General features: G+C 32.5%; 1 protein-coding gene across 1 annotated transcript; it reads right to left on the minus strand.

Annotated features, from left to right (window-relative positions):
- Positions 1-14,681: 14,681 nt before the first annotated feature.
- On the minus strand, positions 14,682-16,973 carry LOC122850886. Its single transcript, XM_044149942.1, has one exon. It carries the CDS (start codon positions 16,971-16,973, stop codon positions 14,682-14,684), a length of 2,292 nt encoding a protein of 763 aa, XP_044005877.1.
- Between the last annotated feature and the right edge of the window lie 2,630 nt (positions 16,974-19,603).

The raw sequence follows: 19,603 nt of genomic DNA on the forward strand, positions 1-19,603 counted from the left end.
AATATTTCTACCAGGGCGTGCATATGAAACCTGTTTCCTAATAACTTCACGTTTCTATTGAAAAATTATTTATTTGCATGTGATACAATATCAAGTCTTAGATGAAAGTATTGTCGATTATTTCGAATGGACATATCATGAAATTATATTAAGTCTTAGCTGTCTGTCAACCTGATCTTGGAATTGTGAAGAAAACCGCGGCGTTAAAGTTCGTTTGTGTAATAAGGATAAAACGTGATATTTTTTTATTTCGATTTTATTTTTCAAACACAGGCAGCTTTAATTCTCTTTAATTATTTATCATCGTTTGTTTGAATTTTTTATTTTTTTTTGTTAAATTGAATAGAAATTTAGTATATACAGTAGTACTAAGCTAACGTAAAAAACAACTTTAACGAGTTTGTTTTTTACAAAAATTATATTTTTGATTTTGTATATTATTTCAATGTCATTAATTGTTTCTTGAAATTCTATACAATCTAAAATACCATCTTTACTATCTTTACGTTCACGTGGTACCACATTTCATCCAAATATTATTTATTGTTGTTTGGTATTGTGATTATGATGTTGCTGTCGTATTATGTCAAGCACTTGAATAACTATTATCTTGTGTATTATTTGTTTATTTAACAGATTAATTTTAAATACTCATTATTTGATCAAAAATAACATAATAAATTATATATTGTATATAATAAAAGTTTTAACCTTAATATTCACCTTTGTCTCTTGAATCTTTCATGGAACTAAAATTTTGAAACAAATTTTAAACAAATTTTTTCGTATCGTTGTCAAGGGAATAAATAAATAAAACAAGATAAAAAATAATTTAAAATTACTTACCTTCATACCGTTACTTTCGTTGCATCCATCTTTCGTTTTTTTTTTTACTGTCCATTCTAAAGAAGTTTCACTTAAAAAAAAACCATATAACGTATTTAAAAAAATGAATAAATATTATACTAAAGTGAAAAGCCGTGAATGTTTATTTATTAATAAAAGACGAAGAGTACGTTTTCGTAAGAATACGGTTAATTTTTCTTGAAAATTTTACTTACTTAGTACCATAAGCCGCATATTTTCATGAATTGGACACACACAGACTGTGTGTTGCCAGAAGAACCAGATAAGACACAGTGTTTCGGGCGGAGTGATGCAAACTTTGAAAAGCCAATTTTTATGTTAGGATTTTCGTACTTGAATTTTCTGAAAATATCTTGGAGATTTCCAGTGAGAAGTCGTTTTTGGAATATGACAGGTTCACCTGCCACTTTCACTGTTATCTTGTCCTTGATTCCAGGCATCTCAGAGCTAATATCTGTGAATTCATAAAACTCTTTAGCAAGGTAATATGACGTGTTTATCGTTTGTGCAACTCGCCAGATAGACCATGAAGTAGGCAACAACGTAAGGGTTTGTATTTTTTCATCATATGTTGTTTTTTCATCGTGAAATTTTGTCTTCTACAGCGAAAGTGTTGATCGAGGAACACTTTCTTCCAGCTAAAAAATTTATTACCTATAACATTATGTAGTTTAAAAATTTAGAATAATGTAACAACAAAATATGGAAATTTAAAAAGTAATTTTTTATAGACTTACACATGTTTCATCGTCTGTAAAAAAAGAATCATCTTCAGCCTCATCACTATTATCATCATCATCACCAGCTAAATCTAAATCTAAGGTAACTGTATTTTTATGCACTTGCATTTTTCCAATGCGGTTTCTACACTTTGCACAAATAAAATCCCCTATCGCTACCAATTTAATTTTAGTTAACATCGATGCTGTAACTCGTTGTAAACGCATATTTTTATTTTTTCCATGGATTTTGTCATTAAAAGGATTACAACACCTATCTTTAAAACTCGAAAACATTTTAAAACGAAGCGCAAATTTAAAGCATAAGATAAAACCGTGTAGACACAACCGTGACACGTCTGTCTAATATCACATTTTTTTCACGAATGAAATATGTCAACAGTTAAAAAACAAAAGACGATGTATTCCAGAAACAAATAATAATGTCAACAGTTGAAAAACAAAAAACCATATATTCCATAAATTGTAACCGTTTTTTGTTTTGGACTGTGCGCCCAGCAGCCTGCCCATGAGGCGGCGCGGGAGACCGAGTTTTACGCTTTTTATTTATTAATATCTGAAAAAGTTATTAAAATGCTAAGCTGGCAATTGGCATAAAAATTTTCTATATTTCAAGGATCATTTATTGATAAAAAAAAAAAAAAAAAAATTGGGTCCAAGTTGAAAAAAAATCGATGTCAATTGTTTATTTATAAAAATATAGTGCAAAATTTGTTAAAAATTATATTTATAAACTTTAAAACGATATAAAACTTTTTTGTCTCTTGAATTTTTTTGATAAAATCGATAGTTTTCAAGTAACAGTATAGAAAAACTGGTACTTGAGAAAAAAAAATACTCAAATTAAAATTTTCAAAAAATCATAAGTCCAAAAATATTTCGAAAAAAAAAAAAAAAAAATACCTATTTAATATTTTTCGCTGTAAAATAATAAAAAAAATATTGTGAATAAGTGAATCTAAGTTTTGGACTTAAAATTCACGTGGAACTAGCCATATATGTATATATTATTAAATTGCTTTCTTACCTTTCCTTACAGTCTTGATAACACGTATGGAGAGTCAGCAATTTTTTTTTTGCAAAATTGTATTTAAAAAAAATTATTTATGTATGGGACATGAAACGGGAGAAGTCCTCCAAATAACCTTCGATAGCTCAGTTGGGAGAGCACTGGACTGTAATTGCATATTGTTATAAACAATTTAAAAAGTTATCTATTGGTCGTTGGTTCGAACCCGGCTCGAAGGAATGTTTTTTTGTTATTTAATGAGACAGGACATGAGACATGAGACTTGAGACTTGAGCTATGCCCCAGGACATGGGACACGATAAATCGCATGTTAAAATAACAAAATTTAATTTTTCCGGTCGAGTCTGTATTACCGACACATGGATATTGGGAATTCAAACCATAAAATGATATATGGGACATAAGACATGAGACATGGGGCATGGGACATGAGAAATCGCACGTTAAAATAAGAAAATTTTTCCAAATCTGTATTACCGACACATGACAATTAGGATTTCACACCATAAAATGACAAATTTCTTTACCATCTCTGCATTATCAACAACTGGGAATTTAAATGATAAATTTCTTCACGATCTCTGTTTTACCGACCGAGTTGCAGTCTCCTGTCCCCTCGCCGATCTACCTTTTTTCGACCACCCTCTGGTCTAGAACTCTTCTTGATACACTACTGAAAAGTGATTCACCCACTACTCGTTTGAGATGATGCTTGAATAATTTTACTGTGGATTCCTACAATCCGCCTTGATGCGGTGATAACGGTGGAATGAAGTTCCAAGATATTCTTGGTATGTGTGAGGACACAAAATTGTGTAATAGTCTTTTATGCTCGTCAGAATTTAGTGGATTATATAATTCTTTTAATTGATGGTTTGCCCCGACAAAATTCGTACCGTTATCGGAATAAATTTTAGAAGGGGTACCACGTCTTGCAATGAATCGACGCAACGCTCCCAGAAAACCTTCAGTCGTTAAATTGTTTACTACTTTTAAGTGTACGGCCTTTACTGACATGCATACAAATACGCAAACGTATATTTGTATGCATGTCATGCATGTAATACCCGAGTTGTATTACGAAATTTTTTCTCTTTGATAAAAAATGGACCACAATAGTCGATACCAACAAATTTAAAAACGTTTCTGGCATTGAGACGGTCTCCAGGCAAATCCGCCATTTGCCAAAACTCGTTACAGTGTATACACAGTCAAATTTAGAAGAAAAATTAGCGTGTTGCGAGTACGCGCGGGGGAAGTGAAACTTTTTCCGAAGTAGTTGCATATCACGCTGAATAATAATAATAATAATAAATCATCGAATAAAAAATATTAATCATCGATAAATAAAATTTTGCATCATCCGTTGCTAATTCAGTCACGTTTAGAAGTCGAAGGCCTGGTCCATTTTGCTTTAAAATTTAAGGCCAAATTTACTATCAAATCAATACCTCTTTATATCCAGCTAACAATGAAATGCCGCCTAATGGTCAACGCTTCATACTTGATTCAAATGAAGCAGTGGATTATCGACTCAATACTCATAGAGAATTGAACAGAGATATTCTGAGAGCAATCGATACTGCTATGCGACAACATAACGAATTTGCACAGTCTAATCAAATGATGAAAGATGAGTCAGATTTAATGACAACAGCGAATCATGGTATCGAATTAGAATTACAATTACTATTCACTTTCAAAAAAGGACATGATCAGAGACGGTATAATTTTCAATGAGTTAACGAAGTTGCAGCTGTATTTTCAACTACAGCAGATGGTGATATTCCAGAATCATATGTCACTGTACGTAATAAACATACTAAAGATCTACAGAATGTTTCCACAATGAATGAAATATGTTTGATAGAATATGATAGTGAATGGAAAAATGACATGCATGAAGCAGAAGTTTGGATGATGCCTCGCCAATTACGACAATTATTTACACGAATTTTACTTCATTGTCATCCTATCCATCCAGAAGAGTTGTGGGGAGATTTTAAAGATGCACTGTTCCAAGATTATTCTAAAACAATGCCCAAACAAACAAATAAATACGTTATAACAGAATGAAAGATCAAGCCTAATAAATTTTCCATCAATGCCACAAATCACGGAAATTAAAGATGATGATAGTGAAATTTCACTTGAATAGCACAAAGATATTGGGTCAAGACAATATGAAATACTTAATGAAGAACAAAAAGCAGTCGTTGATACTATTTTGAAAAGAGTTGTAGATGAAAATAGCAGTGAATCAAAATATTTCTTTATTGATGGGCCAGAAAGATCAGGAAAAACTTATATTTATACAACTTTGTATCATTTACTACAAAGTCAAAGTAAAAATCTAACTACTTTGGCTTATACTGGTATTGCAGCAACTTTATTACCACGTGGAAAAATAGTTCATAAAACATTCAAATTACCAATTGCTTTATATAGTGATTCATCATTAACTATTAAAGCTTAATCGAAGGAAGCAGATTATTGCAGAAAGATGGATGTTATAATGTGGGATGAAGCACCAATGTCACCAAAACATGCATTTGAATTTGTAGATCAAATCTTGCGTGACATAATGAATAAAGATGGACTGTTTGGAGGAAAAATATTGATTCTTGGTGGTGATTTTAGACAATTACCACCAGTAAAAAAAAATGCTACTCGTGGTGAGTTAGTTAATCTGTCGATTAAATTCAGTCATTTGTGGCCATATTTCACTAAGTTTGCATTGACTTGAAATATGCAAACATGGCCAGGAGATGTTGAATTCACTAAATATTTATTAACAGTAGGCGATGGCACTGCAAATAATAATGATTCTGATTTCAATTTGCCAGACCATTGTATAGCACCACGTGAAGCTGATATAGCTATAGATGTTTACGGGCAAGTTATAAGAAATAAAGAATACGATAAGTTAGAAAGTTGGCCCCCACGAAAAAATATATATCCTGGATATATAAAAATGGCGTATATCCGGGATATATCCAGGATATATCCTAAAAATTTCTGGAGAAAAAAATAGTAACGCATTCTTGTAGCAACCTCTGTGACTATTGTGTGCACAAAATTCAAAGGCGGACCATATTAAGCTCTTAGTAAATTATACACCAAGCAAACTGTCACAGATATAAGTTAATCATAAATTATGAATTTACGTTTTATAATGTAACATTAAATAAAGAAAAAATTAATAAATAAATTAAAGTATATAATAATAAAGTATTATGATTTAATATTTGAGTTGTCGATATTATTACTACTGAAGATATTACTTGGTGTGAAGAAGCATTAATATTGTCGTCCATTTAATATTTGACATATAATATTTAGGAATACTGCTACAAGAGCGCGTTTCTCTTTTATTCTTTTCGGCATTTTCAGGATATATCCTGGATATACGCCATTTGGATGTATCCAGGATATATATTTTTTCGTGGGGGGGGGGGGCTATTTTATCAGCAAGAAATGTCGATGTAGACGATATCACTATGAGAGTTGTTGATTTATTAGATAATCAACAGAAAAAATTTATTACAGCATAAATAGTATAAAAAACTGTGACAATAGTGATATTTTTAACACTCTTTTACCAGAATTTTTAGAAACTTTGAATCCACCAAATTTACCTCCTCATGAATTACGGTTAAGAAAAAACACTGTAGTTATGTTGATCAGAAATTTATTTGTTAATGAAGGATTATGTAATGAAACAAGATTGCAAGTATTAGATTGTTCGAATCATTTATTGCGATGTAAAATTTTAACAGGTGATAAAAGGGAAGAAATTGTTTTTGTTGGAGAAAAAAAAAAAATCCACATGGGGACGTGAACCTGGTCCCTCCGTGCGAGAAGCAGTAGCATTATCCGTTCATCTACAGAGCTGGCCTTTTAAACTGTGTCACGTCATTAGACTTTCTGAATTAAACTATATTGACTATAAAAATAAGCAATACGCCATTGTGGAGTCCGTTAACAAAAAAAAAATTATATGCTTCAATTTTTTTAGTCCATAACTTCATTTTGAAGTTCATAAGAATAAGAGCCACGGAACAGACCCAAAGTTGTGCATGAGAACATAGAATTGTGATCGACAAAGGCGGCTGCCGGGCAAGTCTAGTAGGTTACATACCATATGCCAACTGACCAAAAATGAAAAAAAAAATTATACATATGTGAAATCATCATCAACTTGTTTTTAATAAAATTGTTAAAAATTAGTAATGACGAGAATAGTGAAGAAATAGAAATCTATCATAATTTACAAAAGTTAGTGGATGAAGCTGATACCATTGTCTCAGACATGTTGCCTAAAAAATCTAAATCAAAATGTCAAGTTACATATGACAAATTTATTCGATGGACATATGACAAATTTTTTTATCATACGTTCATATCGACTTGGTCAATATAACATCATATATAAATTATTTTTTTGTATAAGGGTGCATTCCATTATTAAACGTTTTTGTTTTTGCTCGGAAATTTGGCCTAGTTGTACCAGCAAAACAGTAAAGACAGAAATAATGACAAGTTGAAAAATTCTCTGTAAAATTTTAGCTGGTGTCACATAGTAAAATTTTTACTTGCAAAGACACTAAAAAATTTTAAAAATTAAAAAAAAAAAAAAAAATTTGAAACAGAATAAAATTTCATATTCAAACTTCTTTTTTCGAAAATAAGTTGGCTATAGTTTTATTCTGTTTTTTTAAACAGAAGTATTTTGAAAAAAAAGAAAACAGATTTACTTTAAATTTACTATTTTGTATATTTGTGAAGGCCATATTCTACATAAATTTATATCCTAACAGGGTTCGATCCGACGATTATCTAACCACTATATCTATGCCTCAAAGCGGGAGACCATTTTAAAGAGTTGAAAAATTCTGGAATTTTTTTCACATAAGCTACCCTGGTGAAAATAATTTTGTCAAATTTAGTCAAAATTTGGCAAATTTTGAAAGGAAATTGGGACTTCTCAATTTACGACAATTACGGACAAACTAATTTTGTCAAATTTTGGCAAAATTCGCCAAATTTTGCTATAATTACTTGAATTGAAAAGAAAACCTAGTTATGTTGTCTGCATAATTATATTATGTACCCAATTTCCGACAGTTATATACCATTTTCATAAGTTTAACACATCATCTATAGAAATCTGTTTATCTGTTTAATATTACCGTATGAGTGATGGATATATAATTTTCTTTATATACTAACAGAACATTACACGCCTGCATGCGAGAAACATTCATCAATATATTATATTTTATTTTCTTCTAATTGATTAATATCATCAGTAGCGAAGATAGTAACAATTCGACGATATCTTCCAGTTTATAGATAAATTTCAAAAAATTATCAAATTCATATAGTTTCGTCTAAATTAACGGTTTAAAAAAAAATTGGCAAAGTTTGAGAACATTATTGTGTCAAATGGCTGTAAAAATTGATGGCTGAAAAAATTATGTTTTCAGCAACATTAATTCCTTAGCTCCATTTTTCCTTTAGCTACTGCTTTTCCTTGGAAATTTTTATTCATTTAATAAGTAACATACATGAAATTTTTATATTAAAAATATGAAAATGTCCAATGAAAAGCAGTAGCTAAGGGAAAGATGTAGCAAAGAAATTATTGTTGCCCAAAAAATTATGTTTTAAGGAATTAAAATTGCTTTAAACATAATTATTCGGCAACATTGATTCCCCAGCTACATCTTTTTCTTAGCCTCTGCTTTTCGACGGACATTTTTTTTTTTTACAAATAAAATTACATGTTTTTATTTCATTAAATAAATAAAAATCCCAAGGACAAGCAGCAGCTAAAGAAAAGATGTAGCAAAAGAATTAATGTTGCCAAAAAATTATGTTTTCAGCAACATTATGTCCTTAAAACATAATTCTTTGGCAACATTAATTACTTAGCTACATCTTTTCCTTAGCTACTGGTTTTCTTTGGAGATTTTTATTGTCAAGAAATAAATTCACATGTATTTCATTTATAAAATAAATGAAAATCCCAAGGACAAGAAGTAGTAATGAAAGGTAGCTAAGGAAATGTTGCCAAAAATTATGTTTTCAGCAACATTTATTCTTCAAAACATACTTTTTTGGCAAAACTTCTTTCTACTATCTTTTTTCCTTAGCTTGCTTTTCTTGGATATTTTTATTTTTTCAAAATGAAACTACATGTTATTTATTTATTATATAAGTAAAAATGTCCAAGGAAAAGCAGTAGCTAAGGAAAAGATGTTGCTAAGGAATTAATGTTGCCCAAAAAATTATGTTTCAACGAATTAATGTTGCTGAAGACATAATTTTTTTGGCCACATTTATTCCTCAGCTACTCCTTCTTCTTGGTATTTTATTCATTTATTTGACGAATAAAATTAATACGATTCATTTTACTAAATTAAAATACCAAGAAAAAAATTTATAAAGAATAAAATTCTTTTGCAATCATAAGGAATAACTATTTATTAAATGTTGAATAATAATAAATAGATAAATTAATCAATTTAAGAACAAATTTTTAAATTAAAATAAGATAAGATAAGATAATTCCTTTATTCAACCAATTGGTTACTACCAAATTACTCTAAAATGGTAGAGGAGTCTGCCACATTGGCCTCGGGCCTGGGACATTTATATTCAAGTTACTTAATAACTCCCCACGATTTATTAGCCCATTAATTAAGTTGATACATGTTGCTGCTAAAATATAGTCTTTCTTTTCTTTTATCGATACCATGTTTATTCTTTTGCACATTTATTCATTATCATAACCTTGCTTGAAACCACCCATATGAAATAACCAGGCCAGCACTCTTATGAATCGTCTTTGTAGCTTTTCAATTGATTTAAGCAAATATTTAACACTCGGACTCCAAACTGATGCTGCATACTCAGCTCTTGGATACACTAAACTATTGAAAAGACATTTCAATGTCTTAATATTCTTAAAATTTTTACCATATCTGATTATACAACCTAGTGTTCAAAATGCTGTATTTAACATTCCCTGTATATGTATGTTAGAATTTAATTTTCTATCAAAAATTACACCTAAATCGCTTTTATTACTTGACCTTTTCAATTTAATTCCATTTATCTCATATTCAAAAATTAACAACTCTCTGCATCGTGAAAAGGACACAACCTCAAATTTCTCTTTATTAATTTTAATATTTTTATTTTTACAACTCATCATAAAATTATCTAATTGTAATTGTAATGTTTTTGCATCAGACACACTCCTAATTGACAGATGAATTTCAGCATCATCTGCAAAAAACAGGATGTTTTAAACTTCACAATTAAATCATTTATGAAAATCAAAAATAACAATGGACCCAGATTTGATCCCTGTGGTACACCTGATGTTGCCACAATAGAATCTGATAGTCCATTATCAATTTTAACAAACATTTTTTTATCTGATAAATATGAAATTAGTAGTGATATGATCTGATTAGGAATACCAATATTATCAAGGCTTCTAACCAATTGAACCATAGATACCTTATCAAAAGCCTTGGCGAAGTCTGTATCGGTTTACTCTCCATTATTACGTAACCACAGTACAACAGAATGAATTATTCAAATATATCAACAGCCAACGTTAATCAACAGACTTGAATGATTTCATTATTCTGGTTACCTCAATCTCACAAACATAAACAAACCACCATTGACATGAAACTATCTACGTAATAGCTCAAACTCAGTTGTGGCAAACAGTATAAATAAACCAATCCCTAGAATTTACTAGTTAGGACCAACTTGCATCCTCCAATACTTTACTATATTCACCATCAAAGTCTTCACCAATGCAGCTATGCGCAGAATCCAACCACCATGATTCACACGTATATATTACCCCACTAAGCCAAAACGCCTGATGCCAATATAATAATAATAATTCACCGTAAACCAAATGATCGAAGAACAAAGCCCAGCCAAAGATAAATGCTCTAGTTATGCAATTTTAATATCAGTACTCCAATCTACATACACATCTAGATCTTAAACCCTGCTGCACACTCCAAAAAACATTGAAATCACTATTTGCACACTGCTAACCTCACTATCACCATGCGGCAGCACGCGACATCAGAAAAAAGTCTAATTTAAGCACGTATCAAAATAAACTTATTATTCAGAGTAATAGCTAATAAACCAAATAATCAATAATAAAATTTATTATTTATTAAAACATAAACTATCGAACTGCAAATTATTTCTTAAACAGTAGCAGTAGGAAAAAAACAGGTCTTTTCCATACGCCACCTAACGGTAAAATTAATTATATTATTATTATTATTATTATATTAAAGTAAATTATTTATTCAAATTACTATGAAAGTTCTAATTAATTTATTTGACTACATCCTTTCCTTTGCTATTTTTGCCATAATTAACTAAATGAAAATCTGTTGGCAAATTTTCCCCTCAAAGCTATTGGCAAATAGCATTTCAATTAATTGACTATGGCATTTTTTTTCTATAAACCCTAGTAGAAAGCTCTTCAGCCCGACTTAACCTGTATAAGCATATATGCTTATATATGCTTATACATGAAAAGTCGGGCGGCGCTCACAAATTTCTACCAGGGAATTATTGTTAGTAATAATATAAATATGAATTACATTAAATCATCAATATAATTATTGCTCAATTATTTTAATAATTGTTGCATGTAAAGTATTTCAAGTTTTTCACGGGACTTTTGATCAAAATTAATTAATAAAAAAAAAATACTGTGACAGACGATCAACCTTTAATAAAGACAATTTTTTTCAATAAAGACGCAAAAAAAAATCGTATTAAAAAATAATACTTTTAAGAATTTGGAAAAAATAAAGAAAATACAGTTGGGCATTTTTTTAGAATGATGCAGGACGGCCGTCTTTGAAAGGAAGACAATCAAAGCAGATGCAACACGATTGTCTTTATTCGAGGACTAAAATAAAGTAAAAAAATGATTTAAGACTGAAAAATTTCAACACGGGTTACTATTATTATTAAATGATGAAAATGTTCATTATGTGATTGTTGAATTAAGGTACATTTATTTTCAAAGCATATCAAAAATCATATGAATTTATAATGAATAACTTGTTATTAAAAAAAACTTATATCACAAATTACTACACTATATCTTGAATGACGACATAATACTACATCATGACTTCACTCAGAGTGACAACATAACTACTCCAATAAATAGACTCTCGAAAATTATAGTCATTTATAAATAAGGGATTACCGCAGTCAGGCACTAAAAATGAGAATGCTTTGAAATTTTTACAGTAGATTCTTGAAATACTGATACATTTTATGTAATTTTTTGGTAATTGTTTGAAAGCTCGTTATTTTTTTATTAATTTTCAAAGTTGACAACTTTTAACATGGGCTCTTATGAAGAATACGATTTTTGTCAAAAAAAAGTCCATTAAAATACCGATATCTCTAATCGACAAAATGACATCGTAAAAAAAACTATTGGGTTATAAAATGAGACAAAACAAAACGTATGAAAACAAAATTAAAGAGGTTTGGAACTTAGTTTTTTTATAATTAATAATTAAAGTATGAAAAAAAACATCTAATCGAGCAGTATAAATGACGTCTACTTTATTCTAATGTATGCTTGGCAACACCGAATAGTGATCCGCCATGTTGTGGCGCGTAGGTTTAAAAACACCAGTAATAAATCCCACATTGATACACACATACTGCCACAGCAGCTATATCATACTCTATCACAACCGCACTCTCAGTACATCCAAACCTTTTTTTTTTTGCGGTGTTGCACGATTTACACATTTTTTTCAACTTCTGAATAAATCTTTAAAAAATAAAAAGTTGATAAAATATATTTCAGGTATTAATAATATTAGGTTATTATACAATAATTATTTCAAAAAACTATTGTTTTATCAAAAAAATAAAAAATTCATCATGTATCAAACATAGGCTTCATCCCCTCTCCTATACCCCGAAATTTGGCCGAGGTAATCCCTTAACAAAGTTTTTCAATTTGTAGAATCACGGAAGAACGTTTTATTGAAATTTCGACCGAAATTGCTAACACTCTTCCGGCAGAGGTAGTAAAAAACTTTTTTAGACCGTGCGAGGGTGGTCAAAATGCAAAAAAGGTTGACAGACAGCTAAGACTTAATATAATTCCATGATATGTCCATTCAAAATAATCGAAAATACTTTTATCTAAGACTCGATATTGTATCACATGCGAATAAATAATTTTTCAATAGAAAAGTCAAATTATTAGAAAACAGATATCGTATGCACGCCCTGGTAGAAATATTTCTCCAACTTTTTCCAACTTTCTCCGCCTTTTTTCCAACTATCTCCACCTTTTTACAAAAATGACCCATGGTTGGAGAAAAGTTGGAACGAAGTTGAAAAAAAGTTGGAGTAAATTTCAGGTTGAAGAAATGTCGGAAGAAAGTTGGAGAAAAGTCGGAAAAAAATGGAGTAAATTTTTGGCTAGAAAAAGGTTGGAGAAATTTGTCCGCCATTTCTCCAACTATGGGTCATTTTCGTAAAGAGGTGGAGAAATGGCGGAGAAAAGTTGGAAAAAAGTTGGAGAAACGTCGGAGAAATATTTCTACCAGGGCGTATTTGACAAAAATTTTTTTTGATTATTAATCAGGTACAGATGACAAATTTTTTCTTTAAGAGGACTCAAATATGTGATGTAACTCCAAAATAGCCTATTTTAAATTGAAAATGAAGAAATTAAAAAATCTTTTCTTTATGCCTATCCCAGGTTGTTTGCGCCAGGATGTGGACTGTATAAAGGGATGAAATAAATGTGACAGGAAATGATGAACTTGTGGTTTAATATTAGTGTTTATTTAATAGGGAAAAATATGTACAAAAGGGTGATATTACTCAATAAATATACTCTGCAAAAGGTTGTATACCTTTTGCCCAACGTGAAAATAACTCAAAAGTAATTATACTTGGTGTGTATCACCAGGTATAAATGGATGAAAAATAATGTGGTGTGTATTGTAGAATAACCAAAACGCAAGTGACTCCAGAACGCTGCTTGGAGACTTGCTTGATGTTGAACTCGAAGTTGGCCGGAGATCCTCGATGATGAACGAGAGACTCGAATAGTTACGGCAACGTACGGTGTAAGCCGAGCGTTGTTGTGACGACATGAGAGTTTCTCTAGTGTGCGCTGATTGGACAGTGAATAACAGAGATGCGCAGTGGTTACTGGTCATCTCTGTGACGACACACATTAGAGGAGCTCGCGTGAACATTCTTCCCCCTTTGACAAATTAATTGTCAACCTCATCTGTGACCTCAATTGGCAAGACACATAGCTTAGCCACTGGCCTCTGATACTCAGCAGTTTGTGTTTTCACAGTGACTGCCCTGACTAATCCGTCAGCTCCAGGAAACACTTCAGTTACTCGTGCCAATGCCCATTTACCGGGTGGCAATCTCTCATCAATGACCAAAGCCATTGTACCCACTTTAATGCACGGAGATGTCTTTAACCACTTTGACCTGACCAAGTACTTTTGCAAGTACTCCTTCGACCACCTGTCCCAAAATGACTCCATAAACTTCCTCAACAATCGCCACTTGTTGAGTCTATTGTCAGGAACATCTAACACTGATGGCTCAGGCACAGCATTAAGTGGTTCCCCAATGAGAAAGTGAGCAGGTGTCAATGCCTGGAGGTCATCAGGATCCTCAGACATTGGACACAATGGCCTAGAGTTGAGTAGACTTGTATAGACTCAACTTGTGTCAGAAAGGTATTGAAGTGCTCGTAGGTAAGTTTATGATCACCTATGACTCTTTTGATGTGATGTTTGGCTGACTTTACAACTGATTCCCATTTACCACCAAAATGTGGTGATCCAGGTGGAATAAAACTCCAATCTGTACCTTCTTTTGCTAGAAGACTGGCCAGATTTTTTACTTCTTTTGAGGATGCCTTAAACACGCGTTTTAACGACCGACATCTGGTGCACCCACAAAAATTAGTGCCACGATCTGCTGCTGTTGCATTTACCTGACCATGTTTTCAGTTCAAATGGACCAGCATAATCAACTCCTGTATGGAGAAATGGCCTTGATTTCAATACTCTTGATGCTGGTAGTTGACCCATTAACTGTTGTGCAGCTTCAGCTCGATGTCTCACACAAACAACACATTTATTAATGAAACTTCTGACTGGTAAACGTCCTCCAACAATCCAATATTGTTGCCTCAAGGTGGCCAACATAAGTTGTGCACTACCATGCAAAGTATTTACATGACACTCATGTAATACCAGCTCAGTAAGTTTCGACTCTTTTGGCAGTATCAACGGATATTTTTCTTTACTTGTCATGAGAGATTTACTCAGTCTGCCACCGACTCTCAAAGCACCATCTCTATCAAGGAATGGTGTCAATTTTATCGAAGAACTAGACTTTGACAAGGTTTCACCCTTTGATAATTGTTTAATCTCTTTATGAAAATATAACCGTTGATTATTTACTACCAAGCCCAGCAATGCATTCTGACGTTCTTCAGATGTAATCCAAGAAGATTTATTTACAGGGTATTTCAACGAGAAACTCTGATAAAATCTTCTCCACAAAGCTGCTGCTGTAACAGCCTTGACCAATGACGAGAAGTTGTCCAAAAATTCTTCACGTATGGTTGACGTCACATTGCAAATTAATGGCTTTTCTTCAACCTGAGTCATGTCTATCTCTGGGTTACTCAACACAGGCCATGAATCTTGACTTTTGATAATCCAGGCTGGACCCTGCCACCACAACGTGTCTGTATGCAGTTGTGATGATGATGTACCACGTGATACGATATCAGCTGGATTATCCTCACCTGGCACATGATGCCAGGTTGCCTGTGTGAGTGTATTTTGTATGAATACTACTCTGTTATGGACAAAGGTTTTCCAACGACTCGCGTCGCCTTTGATCCAATAATAAATGATGGATGAGTCAGTCCACAAGTGTATCTTTGCTGACTGACAACCCAAACTCTGTTGAATATCTCTCACCAATTTCACCAACAGCACTGCGGCTGACAGCTCCAATCTCGGTGTTGAAACTTTTACTCTAGTTTTATTGGAGCTGTTGGATTCGGCCTTAATAGGTGCTAGCTTCGATTTTGATGCTATTATATTACTCTTGGCTACACCAAGAGTATCAATAGACACCAAGTACACTACAGCCCCAATTGCTGCATCAGAAGCGTCACCAAATCCATGAATCTCAATGGATGAAACTGTTGGTGTGAGATTCAACCGTCTCGGTATTTTTATCTCAGATAGATGACTCAGTTGAGAGACAAAGTCTCTCCATGGACCCAATAAATTTTCAGGAATTGGCTCATCCCAGTCAAGCTTAATCTTCCATAAAGATTGCATAAATAATTTACCCTTAACTATGACTGGTGATATCCAACCAAGTGGATCGAACAGTTGGGCCACTTGTGCTAAAACGACTCTCTTAGTGATTGCTTTAGGTTCCTTATATACTATTGGAATGTAACTAAAACAATCAGCTGTTGTATCCCAATTGAGACCAAGTGTCCTGAAAACTTGATTACTATTAGTCGAGGTGGATGATTTCTCATGAAATTCTACTGGAATTTTACTCAATAACTCACTCGAGTTACTTATCCATTTCCTCAGCTCGAAGCCACCTGAGTGAAGCATTTGTTGTATTTGTACCACCTTGTCAATCCCTTGTTGTATATTATCAGCCTCAACATATATGTCATCCATATATGACCCTTGTGAAATAGCTGATTTAACCAACGGGAACCTATCTCCCTCTTCCAGTTCAAGTTGCTTTAAAGTAGCCAAAGCCAAAAATGGTGCTGGTTTGGTACCATATGTTACGGTTGTTAATTCGTACTCCTGAACTGGTGAGTCGAGTGTATGTCTACAAAAAATTCTTTGATACTTTTGATCATCGGGATGGATGATGATCTGTCTGAACATTTGTCGTATGTCACACGAAAAAACATACTGATATGCTCTCCATTGTGTGAGTACAGACACCAAAGAATTCAATAACTTGGGACCCTCGTACAAGTTGTCGTTTAAAGATTCACCAGTATTTGTTTTTTGCGAACCGTTAAATACAACTCTCAACTTTGTTGATGTACTCGACTCTTTGATGACACTATGATGTGGTAGGTAGTAGCATCTAGAATGGTCTTCAACAGGTGATGCTTTGACCATGTGACCTTGTGACTCGTATTCATTCATGAAGTCACAATATGCCTGTTGAAGAGCTGGATTTTTAGCCATTCTCTTCTCTTGGTTGTGCAACATTCTCAAGGCTAACTCATAAGAGTTACCAAAGTTGTCTACACACCTTTTAAACTGGTACCTTACCACAAAACGACCGTGTGCATCTCTCTCATAGGTTGAAATAAAATATTTCATACAGACGTCATCTGTAAGCTCTGATGACTCTGATGACTCAAACTGCTTTTATTGCAGCCAAAACTTCTTGACAAGTTGGTACAACTCTTCTTCTCTCTGACGATTGATGCCCTGGTGGTAATGCTTTGATGTCATGAGAGAAATATCTCTACCAAAGCTCGGTGTGTTACCAGATAACACCCAACCCAGCTCTGGACTCTGGGCTGTTGGATGGTCTTCTCTACCTCTCAAGACGCCTTCCTTTAATACTGTGCTGTATACATCAGCACTAAGGATGGCGTCAATTGGCGCTGGCAAATAAAACTCGGGATCAGCCAGCTTCAGATGTTGAATCTGAGGCCAATTTTGTAATTGCTGCCCCTTAATGGCTGCCGATGGTAACAACCCAGTGAGCCTTGGCATAATTAAAGCTGAAACAGCTCGGCGATATGGTGAAACCCTGGAGATCACAGTGATTATAATTTCTCCCCTAGCTTGCATGGAATTTTGGCCAATGCCAACCACTGCAAGGCATGCTGATGATCTGTTGAGTCCTAGACGGTTTGCTAATTCCTCAGTAACCAGTGACGTCTCAGACCCTTGATCCAGCAATGCTCGGATAGTGACAACCCTACCCCAGCGATCAAGAGAGTCCACTAATGCTGTTGTCAGCAGTACTGGATGCCGAGGTGTGAGCCTCTCCACTAGGACTCGTACTTGATCTTCTCCCTGTTGAAAAATTGTCAAATGTAGTTCCCTGTTTAAAACCATTGACCTAATTTAACAACGATGAAATTAAAAGGAACACAAGCAAATGTTGAAACATATATGTACACCATGAAAACATAAAAATGTAACAACAATTTGGGTACTCTTGGCCTTCGAGTACTCCTCCATGACACGAATGCACCGATGAAACAAATATAACCCTATGCCGATGTACAACAAGACAAGAAGAAAAAAAAGAAAAGAAAAAGAGCATTGACCACACCCCTTCAGTCTGCTCGAGATATAACAGCTGTAAGCATCATAAAATTCCAAAGCATACACCTATATACACATGCATGCCTGGCCTACACATGATATATATATATTAGACCTGTCCAAAAAAAAAGAATTTTTTTTTTTGTACCCTCCTGAGGTCTAAATTTGTTCTTTTCGATGACACAAAAAAAAAAATAAAAAAATTTTTTTTTTAGGATTTTTTTTGAGCCTGCTCATCGGGTTTTTGTATTTCCCATTTGATTAACACGCGCGCGTATGGCTGTATATCTTTGACTTTGCATAACTCAGTCAGTTTTAATCCTAGAGAGTTGATATTAGTCTCGTTTTTTAGCTCATAAAAATACCTTTAAATTGTCACTATACATTTTTTTGTACTGTTAATAGTTTTGTTTCAAGAAAACCTCAAAAATCATGACTTTATAGGTATATGCAATTTAACTTGTAAACGTATTTCATTATTATTATTAGTAGGGTAAGTATTATTATTCGAAAGTATAAAATTAGTGAGCTTGATAAAGAAAAAAATTTTTATGTTAAATAAAATATGTTTAGCAGTTAAATTGCAAATCATGATTTTCAAGCGTTTTTTGAGACGAAAAAAAAAAAAGTACAAAAAAATGTACAGTGACAATTTGAAGGTATTTTCATAAGCTACAAAATGAGACTAATATCAACTTTCTAGGATTAAAACTGACTGAGTTATGCAAAGTCAAAGATATACAGCCATACGCGCGCGTGTTAATCAAATGGGAAATACAAAAACCCGATGAGCAGGCTCAAAAAAAATCCTAAAAAAAAATTTTTTTTATTTTTTTTTTTGTGTCATCATAAAGAACAAATTTAGACCTCAGGAGGGTACAAAAAAAAAAATTCTTTTTTTTTGGACAGGTCTAATATATATATGTTCATGCCATGACAAGTCAATGTCACATGAACACATATATATATATGCATACGTACTCAATGCAGTGCACCCATGTATATATATGCATATATACATTTACTCAATAAAAAACTACGTCTAGTTTGATGCAGATGGAGATGAAAGGTGAAGAGGAAACGTGATAATATCAAGTACATTTAATTTATATTTATTTTATTAAACAACAGCATGTTTAGTTTTGTTGTTTTTTTTTTAATCAAGTATGTGTCAATATATGTGTAAAAAAAAGAAAAATAAATGATGAATATTGACCACACGAACAAGTAATATTTTTGCAAAATATAATGTAAAAAAAAACAATGTTAAATTAAATATTTAACTGATAAATTATTGGCTCGAATTTTATGTAGAAAAAAATAATAATGTATCAAAATGGTTTTAAATATATACATATATAATGAAATAATTTTAAATATACCAAGGAATGAATTTAAGTTTGATAATAATTGATTTTACGTGTATATAAAAAAAAATGATTTTAATTATATAAAAAAAATAGTGAATATATCAACGATAGCAAAGTATAGAGAGAGTTGTACAAAATCACAAAAGTCATTGTTGCTCT

The sequence above is a fragment of the Aphidius gifuensis genome, linkage group LG3, assembly GCF_014905175.1.
Source record: "Aphidius gifuensis isolate YNYX2018 linkage group LG3, ASM1490517v1, whole genome shotgun sequence".
NCBI classification, from domain to species: Eukaryota; Metazoa; Arthropoda; class Insecta; order Hymenoptera; family Braconidae; genus Aphidius; species Aphidius gifuensis.

Coding starts and splice junctions, on each gene's coding strand:
- LOC122850886 (XM_044149942.1), bottom strand. CDS start 16,973: ATGGCTAAAAATCCAGCTCTTCAACAGGCATATTGTGACTTCATGAAT.